We start from the raw sequence: 15160 nt of genomic DNA, 5'->3' as shown, positions 1-15160 counted from the left end.
ACTGATTCACTAATCAGCTTGGTTTGGGTTTCATAAAAGGCAGTGATAAGAACACTGAGTCAGTACTTCTTTCCAGTTTCCAGCCTACAGAGAAGAAGAAAATGCAAAAAGCTCAGATATGCAAATGAACATTTGGACTGATTTCCTCTGGAGTTTTGGCCTCCAGGAGAATTCTTTATTCCCTGCAGAAATGCATTCTTGTTTCTGCTTAACTGGTGAAAAAGGAGGAAATATCTTTCCCAGATGACCAAACCTAGGAATGGAAGTCTTCAAGGAAAATGCACTTTTCCTTTTTCCAAATGTTTGCTAAACAAGAATAATGTAGGCTAAATAAATGTTACACTCACCCAAAGAAATGGAGAAACAGAATTCCCAAGATTCCAATTGTTAGGAGCCAAGCTCCTAAGCCCTATGGAATGAGAGTTGGCGCAAAGAACCACACGGCACTCCGACGTCGGCAGAGAGTCTTTACTGGTGCACCAGGGCTCCCCAGTGTTGGAAAGCGGGAGAGCCCCGATATACGGGGTTACAGGTCTTTTATACCATTTTGAGTTACATTTGCATACAGGCTGGTGGTAGGCTCTCTGCTCGGTGGTGGTTAGGGTTGGGGGTAATTTCGTCCTGGGAAAGCTTGGGAAATGGAGTTTCTCTCGGCAGATGCAACTTGGAGCCCGGGTGCGAAGCGGCAGGGGACCTCCGGTTTGGGAGCGCAAGCAGGTTTACAGAAGCGAGATGAAAGCGGTCATCGTTATTTATGTGAAAACCTGTTCCTGTCTTGCGTAGGGAAAGGTGGGGGGTACAGCTCTCCCAGGGTACGGATGTCTAACTGCAGATATCCTGTTTGTCAACTGGTGGAAGTGCAAGCCCTGCAAGTGAGGCGTTACGGAACTGAAGATAGGGTGGGGGTGTGTTATTAAGCTAAGCAGGGGTCTTTCATTCCCCCATTTTCTTTTGGCGTCGAATGAAACCTTTCATTCGATTGTATCTGGCCTTTCTGCATCAAATTGTCTTAGTTGGTGGTACTGTTGGGTTAGAACCAAGGCCTGGATGACAGAGAGTCTTTCTCTTATGAACAGTACCAAGCGGTTAAGGATGCAGGGTCCGAACACCAGTATTAATAGTAGGAGTATTAAGGGGCCCATGAGGGAGGAGACTAAAGTGGTAAACCAGGGGGATATCCCAAGTGTCTAGTCCAGCTGCCAGCTGGCAAAAATCAGGGGTAAGTGGGGGCCACCAAGTGTTAAGCGCATGGTTACCTTGGACCTCCCAGACAACTTCCCCACTCTGGGAGTAGATTTGCCAAGTCAAGGTGTAAACCTGATGTGGGTTCCCCTCTTTGACAATTTTAGCTCCAATTCCCGCCCCCAAGCTTGTGAGGACCCACAGAAAGACCATTCCTGCTGGGGGTTTCATTTTGGGTTCGTGCAGGGACAGGGTGGATTAGCAGTCAGACACGGGAGAGTCTTATCTTAAGAGGGTTCTCCGAACGGTGGAGCTTCCAGGTTTTGGGAGTTTCTGGTCCAGGGGTTTTTGGGGCTGCTTTGGCGTGCGATGCGTGAATCCAGGCGGCAATCCCGTCAACCTTTATGGCGGTGGGCGTGGTCAGCAGGACGATGTAAGGTCCCTTCCAACGAGGCTCCAATCCTTGAGAGCGGTGCCGCCGGACTTACACGGAGTCTCCTACCTGAAATGGGTGGCTAGTTTGTGGATGTCCTGGCCGATACAGTTCGGCCAGGGGTGTCCAGATTTGGGCCTGCACCGCTTGCAGCCCTTTTAGTCGGGCTTGTAAATCAGTCTTAGGATCGGAGGGGGAGAAGGAATTGAGCAAGGTTGACAAAAAGGGGGGGGTCCCCCATAAAGGATTTCATATGGGGTGAGCCCGAAACGGTTGGGTGTATTTCTGGCTCTTAACAAGGCCAGAGATAGGAGGCGTCTCCAATCTTTTAAGCCAGTCTCTAAGGTCAATTTAGTAAGGGTCTCTTTTATTGTTCTATTCATTCTTTCTACCTGTCCTGAGCTCTGGGGCCTATATGCACAGTGTAATTTCCAATTAATCCCCAGTGTCCTGGCGAGCCCCTGACTTACCTGGGAAACGAAGGCCGGCCCGTTATCTGACCCGATTACCTTGGGAAGTCCAAATCTGGGGAAGATTTCTTCTAAAATCTTCTTGGCTACCACGTGTGCCGTTTCTTGTCGGGTGGGGTAGGCTTCTACCCATCCTGAAAAGGTGTCTACAAACACTAATAAGTACTTATACCCCGCATAGTGAGGCTTTACTTCAGTAAAGTCTATTTCCCAATAGACTCCTGGGCGGTTACCACGAGTCCGTTTTCCTTCTGGCACTCGGGTAGCCCCAGCGTTTACCTGTTGACAGACCTTACAGGCGGAGGTCACCTGTTCTATGAGGGTGCCTGCCTTAGGGATTAAGAAGTCAGTTTTTTCAATCAGTGACTTCAGCTTCTGATTACTTAAATGTGTCCAGGCGTGCATTTGTTGGATCATTGCCAGGGCTTCCTTTCGGGGAAGGACTATCTTTCCTTCTTTTTCCCAGTCTTTAGTGTCCTGATTCAGTACAGCCCCTATGGCCTTTGCCTCTTCCTGGTCATCTGGGGTGTAAGCATATTTGTTGGTCGTAAGATCGGTTTCTTCAAGTTTTGTGGTCAAGGTCAACGTTTCTGCCACAGCGACTTGCCTGGCTACTTGGTCTGCCTGTCTATTTCCTGTTGCAATTGGGCCTTGTCCTTTCTGATGCCCGGGGCAATGAATTATGGCTACTCTTCGAGGAAGAAAAAGGGCCTTTAATAATGCAATGATTTCAGCTTTGTTTTTAATTTCTTTTCCTTCTGAGGTTAGTAGGCCCCTTCTTTCATAAATACTCCCATGTGTATGAGCCGTTGCAAAGGCATATCGGCTATCTGTGTATATGTTAGCCTTTTTCCCTTCGGATAGCTCTAGGGCCTTGGTGAGCGCTATCAGCTCAGCCTTTTGTGCAGACGTGCCAGGAGGTAGTGATTGTGCCCATATGATGTGGTGGCCATCTACTACCGCTGCTCCCGCCCTCCGGGTACCTGAGTCGATGTAACTGCTCCCGTCCGTATACCAAGAGTGATCCGCATCTGGGAGCTCTTGATCTTTAAGGTCTTCCCGTGTCCCATGGGTCTCAGCCAGTACTTGCCGGCAATCGTGTGCGCTCTGTTGGTCTTCCGGTGCCGGTAGCAACGTGGCAGGGTTCAAGGTAACCGGAGGTCCAAATTGGATGCGGTCTGTGTCCAGTAGGAGGGCCTGGTAGTGAGTTAGGCGTGCGTTGGTTATCCATCGGTCCGGTGGCTGCCGCACTACGGCCTCTAAAGCATGCGGGGTGATAACAGTTAGTGGCTGTCCAAGGGTTAATTTGGCAGAGTCCTTGACCAGCATAGCAGTGGCTGCCATGATACGAAGACATGGGGGCCACCCCGCTGCCACAGGGTCCAACTTTTTGGACAGGTATGCTACTGGCCTCTTCCAGGGCCCTAATTTTTGGGTTAGAACTCCTTTGGCAATTCCTTGTTTCTCGTCTATGAAGAGGGTAAAGGGCTTGGAGGTGTCTGGCAACCCGAGAGCCGGGGCGGAGAGGAGGGCCTCTTTTAGGGCCTTAAAGGCTGACTGATGTTTTTCCTGCCAGGTGAAGGGTGCACTCTCTTTCGTGAGGGCATAGAGGGGGGCGGCTAGCTCAGCGAACCCAGGTATCCATAAGCGACAGAACCCAGCAGTTCCCAGGAATTCACGTACCTCTCTGGGGTTCTGGGGCGGCGGAATGCGAGCCACAGTTTCTATTCGCCCAGGGGTGAGCCATCTTTTCCCCTCACTCAGTATGTACCCCAGGTAGGTTACCTTGGTTTGGCAAATCTGGGCCTTCTTGGCGGATGCCCGGTATCCTTTTCTCCTAATTCCCGGAGCAGATGTCTGGTACCTAGTATGCAGGCTTCTTTTGTGGGGGCGGCCAGAAGAAGGTCATCCACATATTGGAGTAGTGTTACTTCTGGATGTTGAGTCCGGAAGTCAGTTAGGTCCCTGTGAAGAGCCTCATCAAAGAGAGTGGGGGAGTTTTTGAACCCTTGGGGTAAGCGGGTCCAGGTTAATTGGCCTGAGATTCCTCTTTTAGGGTCCCTCCATTCGAAAGCAAACAGTTCTTGGCTCTGGGGGGCCAAGGGTAAACAAAAGAATGCATCTTTTAGGTCCAGTACTGTGTACCAGGTACGGTCTGGGCTCAGGGTGCTGAGCAAGTTATAGGGATTGGGGACCGTAGGATGGATATCCATAGTCCTTTTGTTGACCTCCCTTAAGTCTTGGACAGGCCTGTAGTCTCGAGTACCAGGTTTTTTCACTGGTAAGAGAGGGGTATTCCAAGGTGAGCGGCAAGGTCGCAGGACCCCAAGCTCTAGAAATCTGGTAATGTGTGGCTGAATGCCCATATGAGCCTCCTTGCTCATGGGATACTGCCTGATAGATACAGGCATTGCCGTGGGCTTTAGGTCAATTATGATTGGGGCCTGGCATTTGGCTCGACCAAGCCCTCCCGTTTCTGCCCAGGCCTGGGGAAAGTCCTGCAGCCAGGCTTCGAGGAGGTTAGTGGTGACCGGGGTTTCAAAAAGTCTGTGTTCGTCTTGTAAGGACACAGTTAAGACTTGGATAGGCTGGCCATCCCGGTTTAGCACTTGGGCCCCCGCTTTGGAGAAATGGATCTGAACTCCAAGCTTGGTTAGGAGGTCTCGTCCTAAAAGGGGGTATGGGCATTCGGGTACTACCAGAAAAGAGTGTGTCACTGTCCCTTGCCCTAAATCAACCGTACGGTAGTTAGTCCATTTGTGAATTTTTCTTCCTGTCGCTCCTTGAACCCAAGAGGTACGAGAGGACAGAGGCCCGTTTGCCTTGGTTAGGACCGAGTGCTGAGCTCCTGTGTCCACCAGGAAGGTGGTGGGATGCCCCCCTACAGATAAAGTTAGCCGGGGCTCGGGGGGGGCTCCAGAGCCCTGACGCCCCTACTCTCTCTCTTCGCCCAAGGTGAGTATGGGGGTAGATTTCTTTGAGTCTCTAAGGCGCTTAGGGCAGTCTTTGATTCAGTGCCCGCGCTCTTTGCAATAGGCACATTGGTCTTTTTCTATTTTGGGCCGCCTCTTCGTTTCCCCTGACTTTCCTGTTCTATTTTCTGTCACTACAGCTGCCAGGATTTTTGTTAGATGTTTATCTCTCTTTCGATCTCTTCGTTCCTCCTGTGCTTCCTGCTCTTTTGCTAGCCTAGCCTCCTTTTCTTCTGGGGTCTCCCTTTTGTTATATATCTTTTCTGCCTCCCTAACTAGTTCCTGCAACCCATAGGTTTGAATCCCATCTAGCCGTTGGAGCTTTCCTTTTATATCAGACGCTGCCTGATCTATGAATGACATGGCCACGGTAGCCTTATGTTCTGGAGCCTCGGGGTTAAATGGAGTATACATCCGAAACCCCTCTAGAAGCCGTTCCATAAAGGCTGCGGGGCTCTCCTCTTTTCCTTGGATTATGGTCCTTACCTTGGCCAAATTGGTGGGCCGTTTCCCTGCCCCCTTGAGACCCGCCAACAGAGCCTGGCGATAGATTCGGAGACTCTCCCTACCTGGAGCCGTTTCATAGTCCCAGTCCAGGCGGGTGAGGGGAAACCCTTCATCTATTTCATTGGGAAGCTGAGTTGGAAGACCTCCAGGCCCCGGCACATTTTTCCGGGCCTCCAGGAGAACTCGTTGCCTTTCCTCGGTAGTCAAAAGGACCTGTAAGAGCTGCTGGCAGTCGTCCCAGGTAGGCTGGTGTGTGAGGAGGATAGACTCTATTAGTGAGGTTAGGGCCTGGGGTTCTTGGGAAAAGGAAGGGTTATGAGTTTTCCAATTATAGAGATCGGATGCAGAAAATGGCCAATATTGGACAGTCCGGTTGACTGTCCGGAGAGGAAACAGGGAAGATTGCCAAGTGGGAGGGCCGTTCGGGTCGTCCGATCGCCGGAGACGGAGGCGGGGGGTCTGAGGTGGGGTCTGGGGAGTTAGATCGGGTGGGGCTGGAGTAGAGGATGGGGCTGACGTACAGGCGGGGGAAGAAGTTGGGGAGGGGGAGGAGGAACTGGAGGCAGGAGGGGAAGTAGGGGGCACCGGGGACAGGACGGAGACGGGGGCCAGGGGTGAATTATAGGGTGGAGGTAGTAAGAGGGGGTTGTGGGGCGGTGAAGTCTCTTCGGGGGCGTGGGGCGGCGAAGACAAAGCGTCTAGGAGGAGGGAGTCCCTTTGGGACTCATCGGGAAAAACCGGTTTGGGCGGATCTGGAGTTTGGGTTGAGGCTCGGTTTTTGGAGGTTTTCAGGGGAAGGAGGGTAGACTGAGAAGTGGGGCAGGAAGGAAGGAAGGGTTTCACCCATGCCGGAGGATTCCGGATGAGATCCTCCCAGGTGAGGATATAGGCCACTTGATCTGGATGACCTTGTGGTCCAGGATCCATTACCTTTGTCTTAACCTGTAATATAACAAAGAGGTCAAAAGTCCCGTCCCGGGGCCACCCTACAGATAGGGTGGGCCACTCCGATGAACAAAAAGTTCGCCATCGACCTTTTCGAACCTCAACGGATAGATTGCGAGCTCTTGCCTGGACGTCCGAGAAATGAGTCAGAGTCAAAGATAGAGGAGTAGTCAGTGTCTGTCCCATGGCTGTGTCGTCCTGTCCACGCGTCCACACACGCACACTTACACACACACACACGAATATGACTACAATGTCGATACAGACCAGACAACACAGACTAGACAACAACCAAGGAGCCGCGGCCAGGTATTCAGATTCAGATGGCAGGGGAGGCCTGCCTACGGATTTGGGGAGTCTGACGAACTTGTCAGTTCTCCCCTACAAACACCACCGAGGCGTCCCTCGGGGCTGGGGTGTGAAGGTTCAGGACACGTCTGTCCTCCTTCAACACTCCTACTGAGGTGGCCGGCCGGCCTCAGAATTCACAGTTCAGAGACAAAACATAGAACACAATACCTGTGTGTAGACAAAGGCACAGAAGTCTGTCTTCAGTCAGTCCGTCAGTGGCCCGGGCCGGAGAGTCATCCACCGACGGGGCCGGGGTTCTCTTGCCTTCCCTCGGTTTCCCGGCCAACGCACCAAATGTTAGGAGCCAAGCTCCTAAGCCCTATGGAATGAGAGTTGGCGCAAAGAACCACACGGCACTCCGACGTCGGCAGAGAGTCTTTACTGGTGCACCAGGGCTCCCCAGTGTTGGAAAGCGGGAGAGCCCCGATATACGGGGTTACAGGTCTTTTATACCATTTTGAGTTACATTTGCATACAGGCTGGTGGTAGGCTCTCTGCTCGGTGGTGGTTAGGGTTGGGGGTAATTTCGTCCTGGGAAAGCTTGGGAAATGGAGTTTCTCTCGGCAGATGCAACTTGGAGCCCGGGTGCGAAGCGGCAGGGGACCTCCGGTTTGGGAGCGCAAGCAGGTTTACAGAAGCGAGATGAAAGCGGTCATCGTTATTTATGTGAAAACCTGTCCCTGTCTTGCGTAGGGAAAGGTGGGGGGTACAGCTCTCCCAGGGTACGGATGTCTAACTGCAGATATCCTGTTTGTCAACTGGTGGAAGTGCAAGCCCTGCAAGTGAGGCGTTACGGAACTGAAGATAGGGTGGGGGTGTGTTATTAAGCTAAGCAGGGGTCTTTCACAATCATGAGAGTAAATGAGTCTCTTCTACATCCATTGCTCACATTTCTTCCACCCAGGCCCATATTTTAAGCAAGGTCTAGGATGACCTCAGGAGTATTCAAGGATATGAGTAGGAAAGTGGGCAGCAGCCTCTCCTCTAAGATAGAAAAGTCGACTGTAATACACTAAAGCATGTGTCTTAGACATGACACCCTGTGCTGGCCTCGGAGAGGAGAGGGGGAACACAAGCCCTATAACCCTTAACCATGGCCTTGGGCCCCAAGAAGGACTAAGATACATACCTAAAGGCAATGAGGTATTGCCCAGGTGTGCTCAGGGAAGACAGGCTGGGAGCTCTTCATGCTGCCTTCTAGGGAAATTCCTAATACTCTGAGTGTCCCAGACCCCTATGGGACCCTTTTTTCCTAAATGAAAAGCACAGTTCACCACTTTCTTATACCATACACAAAAATAAATCCACCACAGATTAAAGACCTAAATGTGAGACCTAAAACCATAAATATCTTAGAAGGGAACACAAGCAGTAAATTCTTTGACATGGGTCAAATTTTCCCTAGATGTCTCCTGAGGCAAAGAAAACAAAAGCAAAAATAAACGATTTGCACTACATTAAAATAGAAAGCTTCTGCACAGCAAAGGAAATAATCAGCAAAACTAAAACGCAACCATATCCAATAAAGGGTTAGTATCCAAAATATATAAAGAACTTAAAAAACTCAACATCTAGAGGCACCTGGGTGGTTCAGTCAGTTAAGCATCCAAATTCACCTCAGGTCATGATCTCGCAGTTTGTGGGTTAGAGCCTCGCGTTGGGCTCTTCACTGACCGTTCAGAGCCTGCTTTGGATTCTGTGTTCCCCTTTCCCCTTTCTGTCCATCCTCTGCTTGTTCTCTCTCTCTCAAAAATAAATAAACAAATTTAACAACAACAACAAAAAATCCTCAACGTCTAAAAACCAAATAATCCAATTTATTTATTTACTTAAAAATTGTTTTAATGTTTATTTATTTTTGAGAGAGAGACAGAGTGAGAACGGGGGGAGGGCAGGGAAAGAGGGAGGCAGAGAATCCAAAGCAGGCTTCAGGCTCTGAGTTGTCAGCACAGAGCCCAATGCAGGGCTTGAACGCATGAACCATGAAATCATGACGTAAGTCGAAGTCAGACGTTTAACCAACTGAGCCACCCAGGTGTGCCCCCAAATAATACAATTTAAAAAATAGGTAGAAGATGAACAAATATTTCTCCAAAGGAGACATTGAGATGACCAACAGATACATGAAAAGATGTTCATCATCACTTACCATCAGGGAAATGCAAATCAAAACTACAATGAGATATCATCTCACCTGTCAAAATGGCTAAAATCAACAATACAAGAAACAACAGGTATTGGCAAGGATGTGAAGAAAAGGGAACAGTTATGCATTGTTGGTAGGAATGCAAACTGGTGTAGCCACTGTGGAAAACAGAATAGAGTTCCCTTGAAAAGTTAAAAAATAGAACTACCTTATAACCCAGCAATCACACTACTGGGTATTTACCAAAAATTACAAAAATACTAATTCAAAAGGATACATGCACCCTAATGTTTATAGCAGCATTATCTATAATAGCCAAGATATGGAAGCAACCCAAGTATCCATAAAAAAGAATGAAAACTTGCCATATGCAACAACATGGATGGAGCTAGAGTGTTATGCTAAGCAAAATAAGTCAGTCAGGGAAAGACAAATACCATACGATTTCACTCACATGTGGAATTTAAGAAACAAAACAAATGAGCAAAGGGAAAAAAAAGAGAGATAAACCAAGAAGCAGATTATTAATTATAGAGAATAAATTGATGGTTACCAGAGGGGAGGTCGGTGGGGAATGGGTGAGATAGGTGATGTGGTTTAAGGACTACACCCATTGTGATGAGCACTGGGTGATGTATGGAATTGTTGAATCACTATTTTGTACACCTGAAACTAATATAACACTATATGTTAATTAACTGGAATTAAATTAAAACTGAAAAAAAAAACCAACGAAAGAAAAACCTATGCCCAGTGATTTTTGCTAAGCTGGCCAAATAAATAGTCCAATAAATAGTAAGTCTTGGCTAGGGTGGTTCACTACAATGCCCTACTTTGCCTCCTATCTCCTGTGCCCCTCATCTCACCCAAGCCCCACAGCAGGAGCACCTCTCAGAACCCTCATATTCATGACTGGCTCATGCAGTGGCTGCTCACTTTTGATGAAGGCTCTTAGGCTCAAGTCTTCAAAGCTGCTGAGAGTCTGGCAATTAACCACCAGGCTGGAGGAATACTGTTTGAATCTTTCAACAAAGCCTGGCAAGCCTCAGCACTATCTTCTTTTGTTTTCAATCATCCTGCCACTGCAGAGGCAGCTGGAGAGTGATGTGTATGTTAATGACGCCTGCAGAGTAAGACTGGGGGAAAAAATACAGCTACCAATGCCTGAGGTTGAGTTTCCCAGTTACTGCTTGTAACTGGGTCACTATTTTTAGTTGGAACCTCCAGTCAAAAATGTCAAACAGGTAAAATGAATGTGAATTTGGCTGAAAGAATGAGAAGTGGTGTTTCATCCCATTTCTCTTAGAAACTCACCCTGGGTCCTGTGAAAACCATCTCCCAACTCTGGGCCTCAGAATTTCCCACCTGAACAACAAGAGATTTGGATTTCCTTTCAATCAGACATCCAAGGAAGAAGAGGCCCAGCCTTAATGAAACCAACTGCCCTACTGAAAAGTTCTTGCAGGTGTCTGTAATGCTAAGGTTTGCAAGAAGTTATCACATCCTTGCCCATGAGAAGCAGAAAACAAACAAACAAACAAACAAAATTTAGCAGGGTCACATCTGACAAAGAATTATATTCTAATATCAGCACATAAGGCAAGAATCATACACAGAATTCCCCAAAGAAGGGTGTCATAGAGGAGACACACCTACCACTGTTCTATTCACTAGCCCATCCCAGTCTTTCCCCCTCCCCCCTGCCCCAGCTTCAAGATTACCAATATTCTTCCACTAAACACCTGAGGAAAGTGTAACCTTGCTTTTAGGGGACATATTATACAAAATAATACTAACAAATCATAATAACAATCATAACAACAAAATAACAACACTCTTATGGTATTATCAGAGCCTAACTAGACTGAGAAAGGAAAATACCCAGGTCCAGCTGGCTCCAGCCTTCCACATGGGAAGAGAAATGCTCAACTGCAGCTGTTTCTAACCATCCTGTCCTACCTAAAGGGAGACAGGTGAGAGATGAGAGGTGGGGACCTGACAAACACCTGTGAAGTTACAGTCCAGAGGCACATGTTCACTAAAAGACTGACCTAATCATAAGACTATGGAATGTTCCTTCTCCCACCACATTTTACTACCGCATTACTAAATGATGTGTATAGCAATTCCTTGTCCCCAGTACATCTTGTCTGCCTATCAAGACAAAAATTTGTTTGCCAAACAAATTTACAAGACCTACCAAAAAGCATAATTCAAACAAAGTAAGCAACAGAACCAGATATTGCAGGGATGTGGGAATTACCAGACTTTGAATTTAAAACAACTATGATTGATATGCTAAGGGAATCTAATTGATAAAGCAGACAGCATGCAAAAGAGCTAGGCAATGCAATAACAGAGAAGAAAATCCCAATAAATAACCAAAAAGAAATACTAGAGATTAAAGAAAAAAAAAACTATAACAGCAATGAATGCCTTTGACTAGCTTTTTAGTAGATTAGACATAGCTGACAAAAGAATCTCTGAACTAGAGGATGTATCAATAGACTCTTTGAAAGCCACAAAGCAAAAAGAACAAAGACTGAAAAACAAAAGAAGAGAATATCCCAAGGAATGTGGGACTGTTAGGAACCAAGCTCCTAGGCCCTATGAAATGAGAGTTGGCGCAAAGAACCACACGGCACTCCGACGTCGGCAGAGAGTCTTTACTGGTGCACCAGGGCTCCCCAGTGTTAGAAAGCGGGAGAGCCTCGAAAAGCGGGGTTACAAGTCTTTTATAGCATTTGGGCTACATTTGCATACAGGTTGGCGATAGGCTCTCTTTTCGGTGGTGGCTAGGGGTGGGGGTAATTTTGTCCTGGGGACACTTGGGAAATGCAGTTTCTTTCGGCTGATGCAACTTGGGGCCCGGGTTGCGAAGCGGCTGGGGACCCTCCGGCTAGGGTGGGGTGCGCAAGCAGTTTTACAGAAGCGGAATGGAGGCGGTTATTTTTGTAGCAACCTGTCTTGTGGTGGGAAAGGTGGGGGCTGCGACTTCTCATTCCCCCCTGCTTTTGTCCCAGAAGCTCAATCCTGAGCTTCTTCCTCAGCTTTGAGTGCTTGGTATTGTTGGGCCAGCACCATAGCATGTACAACATTGAGTCTGTCATTAATGAAGGCCATGAGGCGTCTGAAAATGCATGGCCCAACGGTTAGTATGAGTAGGAGGACGAGTAGGGGCCCCAAGAGAGGCAGGAGATACGGAAGAAAACCCTGTAGCCCGGTCCAGAGAGGGTTGGATGCTAGGTCTTTTCTACGTTTTTCTAATTCTTCTTGTAGGGTTTTTATTTTGTCTCTAACAATTCCTGACTTGTTAGCATAAAAACAGCATTTTTCTTGTAGGGCTAAACAAATTCCTCCTTGTTCTGCCATTAGTAGGTCTAGTCCCCTCCTATTTTGGAGAACTACATCAGCTAACGAGTCTACCTGGTCTTGTAAATCTTGTATGGTACCAGATAAGATTTGGACATCAGATATTAACTGATGGGATAATTTTGCATACTGGGTGACAGAGACACCTAGGCCCGTAGCTCCTGTGGTGAATGCTGCGGTGATTCCCAGTCCAGTTAGTAAAGGGATGAACTGTACAGCTCGTTTAGGCCTACGTATGTAATGATCTATGGCAGGAATGGGGACTGGCTCATCCCCCGGGATGATGTCAATGTCGGGGAGGAGGGAGGCTTGGACACAAAGCCCTGTCCAGTTTTGGGGTAAATAGGTGTACGCCATGTTGTTTCCACAGAGGAAGACTGACCCGTTTAGGGCACATAAGGGACTACTGACATTGGCTACAGAGGTGCAGTTAGTAAAGGTGACTGCACCTAGGTCTGTTTGTTCCGTACCGTTAATGAAAGGGGAAGATAAGCAAGACGAGTTGGAGAACTGCATCGGCTGAACCAAGAGGGGAGGAATAATCTGACAGGAGGCATTCGCTAGGGAGTCTGCTAAGGAGTAGGTTAAGGAGGGAGTGGGTGGGATTGTGGGTATCGCAAGAGGGGTAGGGATACCTAGTTTTAAACAGAGCCAACAATCTTGGGCAAGGCTAAAGTTGGACATCTGGAGTAACCCAAAAGTGGTATTCAGGATATCAAAAGTCTGTGCATCAAGGCTAAGGTCATCTCTGACTTTGGGCAGGGCTAAGGGGTGGTATTGAAGTTCAAGATGCATAGCCCTATGAATTTTTTCTAACCTTTTTTGGACTGCCCACACTCTTTTAGTATCTAGGGGCCCCCCACCATCAGAGATATGTATGGGGGCGGTGGCACTCCAACAAACGGGCTGATTTATAGAGCCCCTACAAGGGGATTGTAAGGGCTGGTTAGAGCTTCCTAATACCTGTATCTCATTGATGCTCCCAGGCCGTGTTTTAAGCAATGTAGCCGTGTAGTATGTCTCATTATTTGCCCTGCATTGCCGGTATTCAGTATAACAAGAGCTGTGCATCGAGTCCTGGAAAGTGTTACAGGGACAGTCCTGGAGTTCCCCCCCGCTGGGGGTGAGATCTCTTGGAGTAACTCTGCATTTCCATTTTTGGTTGGTCATTAAATAGGCCTTCTTGCCTGAGCAAGTTACCTGTTGGATGGAGTTCGGTGGGGCCTCGGATACTTGCCCCCCGCTACACTCACAGGGTTTACCATGTAGTTTTTGTACTAATGCCCTAGCCTTGCGGGGGTCGTCAAACCCTGCCCGAACCACTGTTAGGTTACACAGAATGACCATTACAGTTGGGAGTTTCATTTTGGGTTTGTACAGGGATAAGGGCGGGCGGCGCGAGGGGAGAAGGTAGATTAGCAGTCAGACATGGGAGAGTCTTATCTTAAGAGGGTTCTCCGAGCGGTGGAGCTTCCAGGTTTCAGGAGTCTCTGGTCCAGGGGTCCTTGGGGTTGCCTTGGCGTGCGATGCGTGAATCCAGGCGGCGATCCCGCCAACCTTTATGGCGGTGGGCGTGGTCAGCAGGACGATGTAAGGTCCCCTCCAGCGAGGCTCTAAACCTTGAGAGCGGTGCCGCCGGACGTACACGGAGTCTCCTACCTGGAATGGGTGGCTAATTTGTGGATGTCCTGGTCGGTACAGTTCGGCCAGGGGGGCCCAGATTTGGGCCTGCACCGCTTGCAGCCCCTTTAGTCGGGCCTGTAAGTCAGTCTTAGGATCGGAGGGGGAGAAGGAATTGAGCAAGGTTGACAAAGGGGGGGTCCCCCATAAAGGATTTCATATGGAGTGAGCCCGAAACGGTTGGGCGTATTTCGGGCTCTTCTCCAATCTTTTAAGCCAGTCTCTAAGGTCAATTTGGTAAGGGTCTCTTTTATTGTTCTATTCATTCTTTCTACCTGTCCTGAGCTCTGGGGCCTATATGCACAGTGTAATTTCCAATTAATCCCCAGTGTCCTGGCGAACCCCTGACTTACCTGGGAAACGAAGGCCGGCCCGTTGTCTGACCCGATTACCTTGGGAAGTCCAAATCTGGGGAAGATTTCTTCTAAAATCTTTTTGGCTACCACGTGTGCCGTTTCTTGTCGGGTGGGGTAGGCTTCTACCCATCCTGAAAAGGTGTCTACAAACACTAATAAGTACTTATACCCCGCATAGTGAGGCTTTACTTCAGTAAAGTCTATTTCCCAATAGACTCCTGGGCGGTTACCACGAGTCCGTTTTCCTTCTGGCACTCGGGTAGCCCCAGCGTTTACCTGTTGACAGACCTTAGAGGCGGAGGTTACCTGTTCTATGAGGGTGCCTGCCTTAGGGATTAAGAAGTCAGTTTTTTCAATCAGTGACTTCAGCTTCCGATTACTTAAATGCGTCCAGGCGTGCATTTGTTGGATCATTGCCAGGGCTTCCTTTCGGGGAAGGACTATCTTTCCTTCTTTTTCCCAGTCTTTAGTGTCCTGATTCAGTACAGCCCCTATGGCCTTTGCCTCTTCCTGGTCATCTGGGGTGTAAGCATATTTGTTGGTCGTAAGATTGGTTTCTTCAAGCTTTGTGGTCAAAGTCAACGTTTCTGCCACAGCGACTTGCCTGGCTACTTGGTCTGCCTGTCTATTTCCTGTTGCAATTGGGTCTTGTCCTTTCTGATGCCCGGGGCAATGAATTATGGCTACTCTTCGGGGAAGAAAAAGGGCCTTTAATAATGCAATGATTTCAGCTTTGTTTTTAATTT

At 48.4% G+C, this 15160-nt stretch overlaps 1 protein-coding gene across 1 annotated transcript in view; it reads right to left on the bottom strand.

Annotated features, from left to right (window-relative positions):
- Positions 1-2134: 2134 nt before the first annotated feature.
- The window catches only part of LOC123382218, a gene marked incomplete at its 3' end in the record, with an annotated part of 40191 nt that continues 27165 nt past the window's right edge, over positions 2135-15160 (bottom strand). The window contains 3 exon segments of the mRNA XM_045045853.1: positions 2135-2163; positions 2166-3917; positions 3920-4571. Of these exon segments, the coding sequence (XP_044901788.1) occupies positions 2135-2163; positions 2166-3917; positions 3920-4571 (2433 nt within the window).

Source organism: Felis catus, chromosome E2, assembly GCF_018350175.1.
Source record: "Felis catus isolate Fca126 chromosome E2, F.catus_Fca126_mat1.0, whole genome shotgun sequence".
NCBI lineage: Eukaryota > Metazoa > Chordata > Mammalia > Carnivora > Felidae > Felis > Felis catus.
Note: the sequence above shows the minus strand (reverse complement) of the source record. Positions and strands in the feature narration are given on the sequence as shown.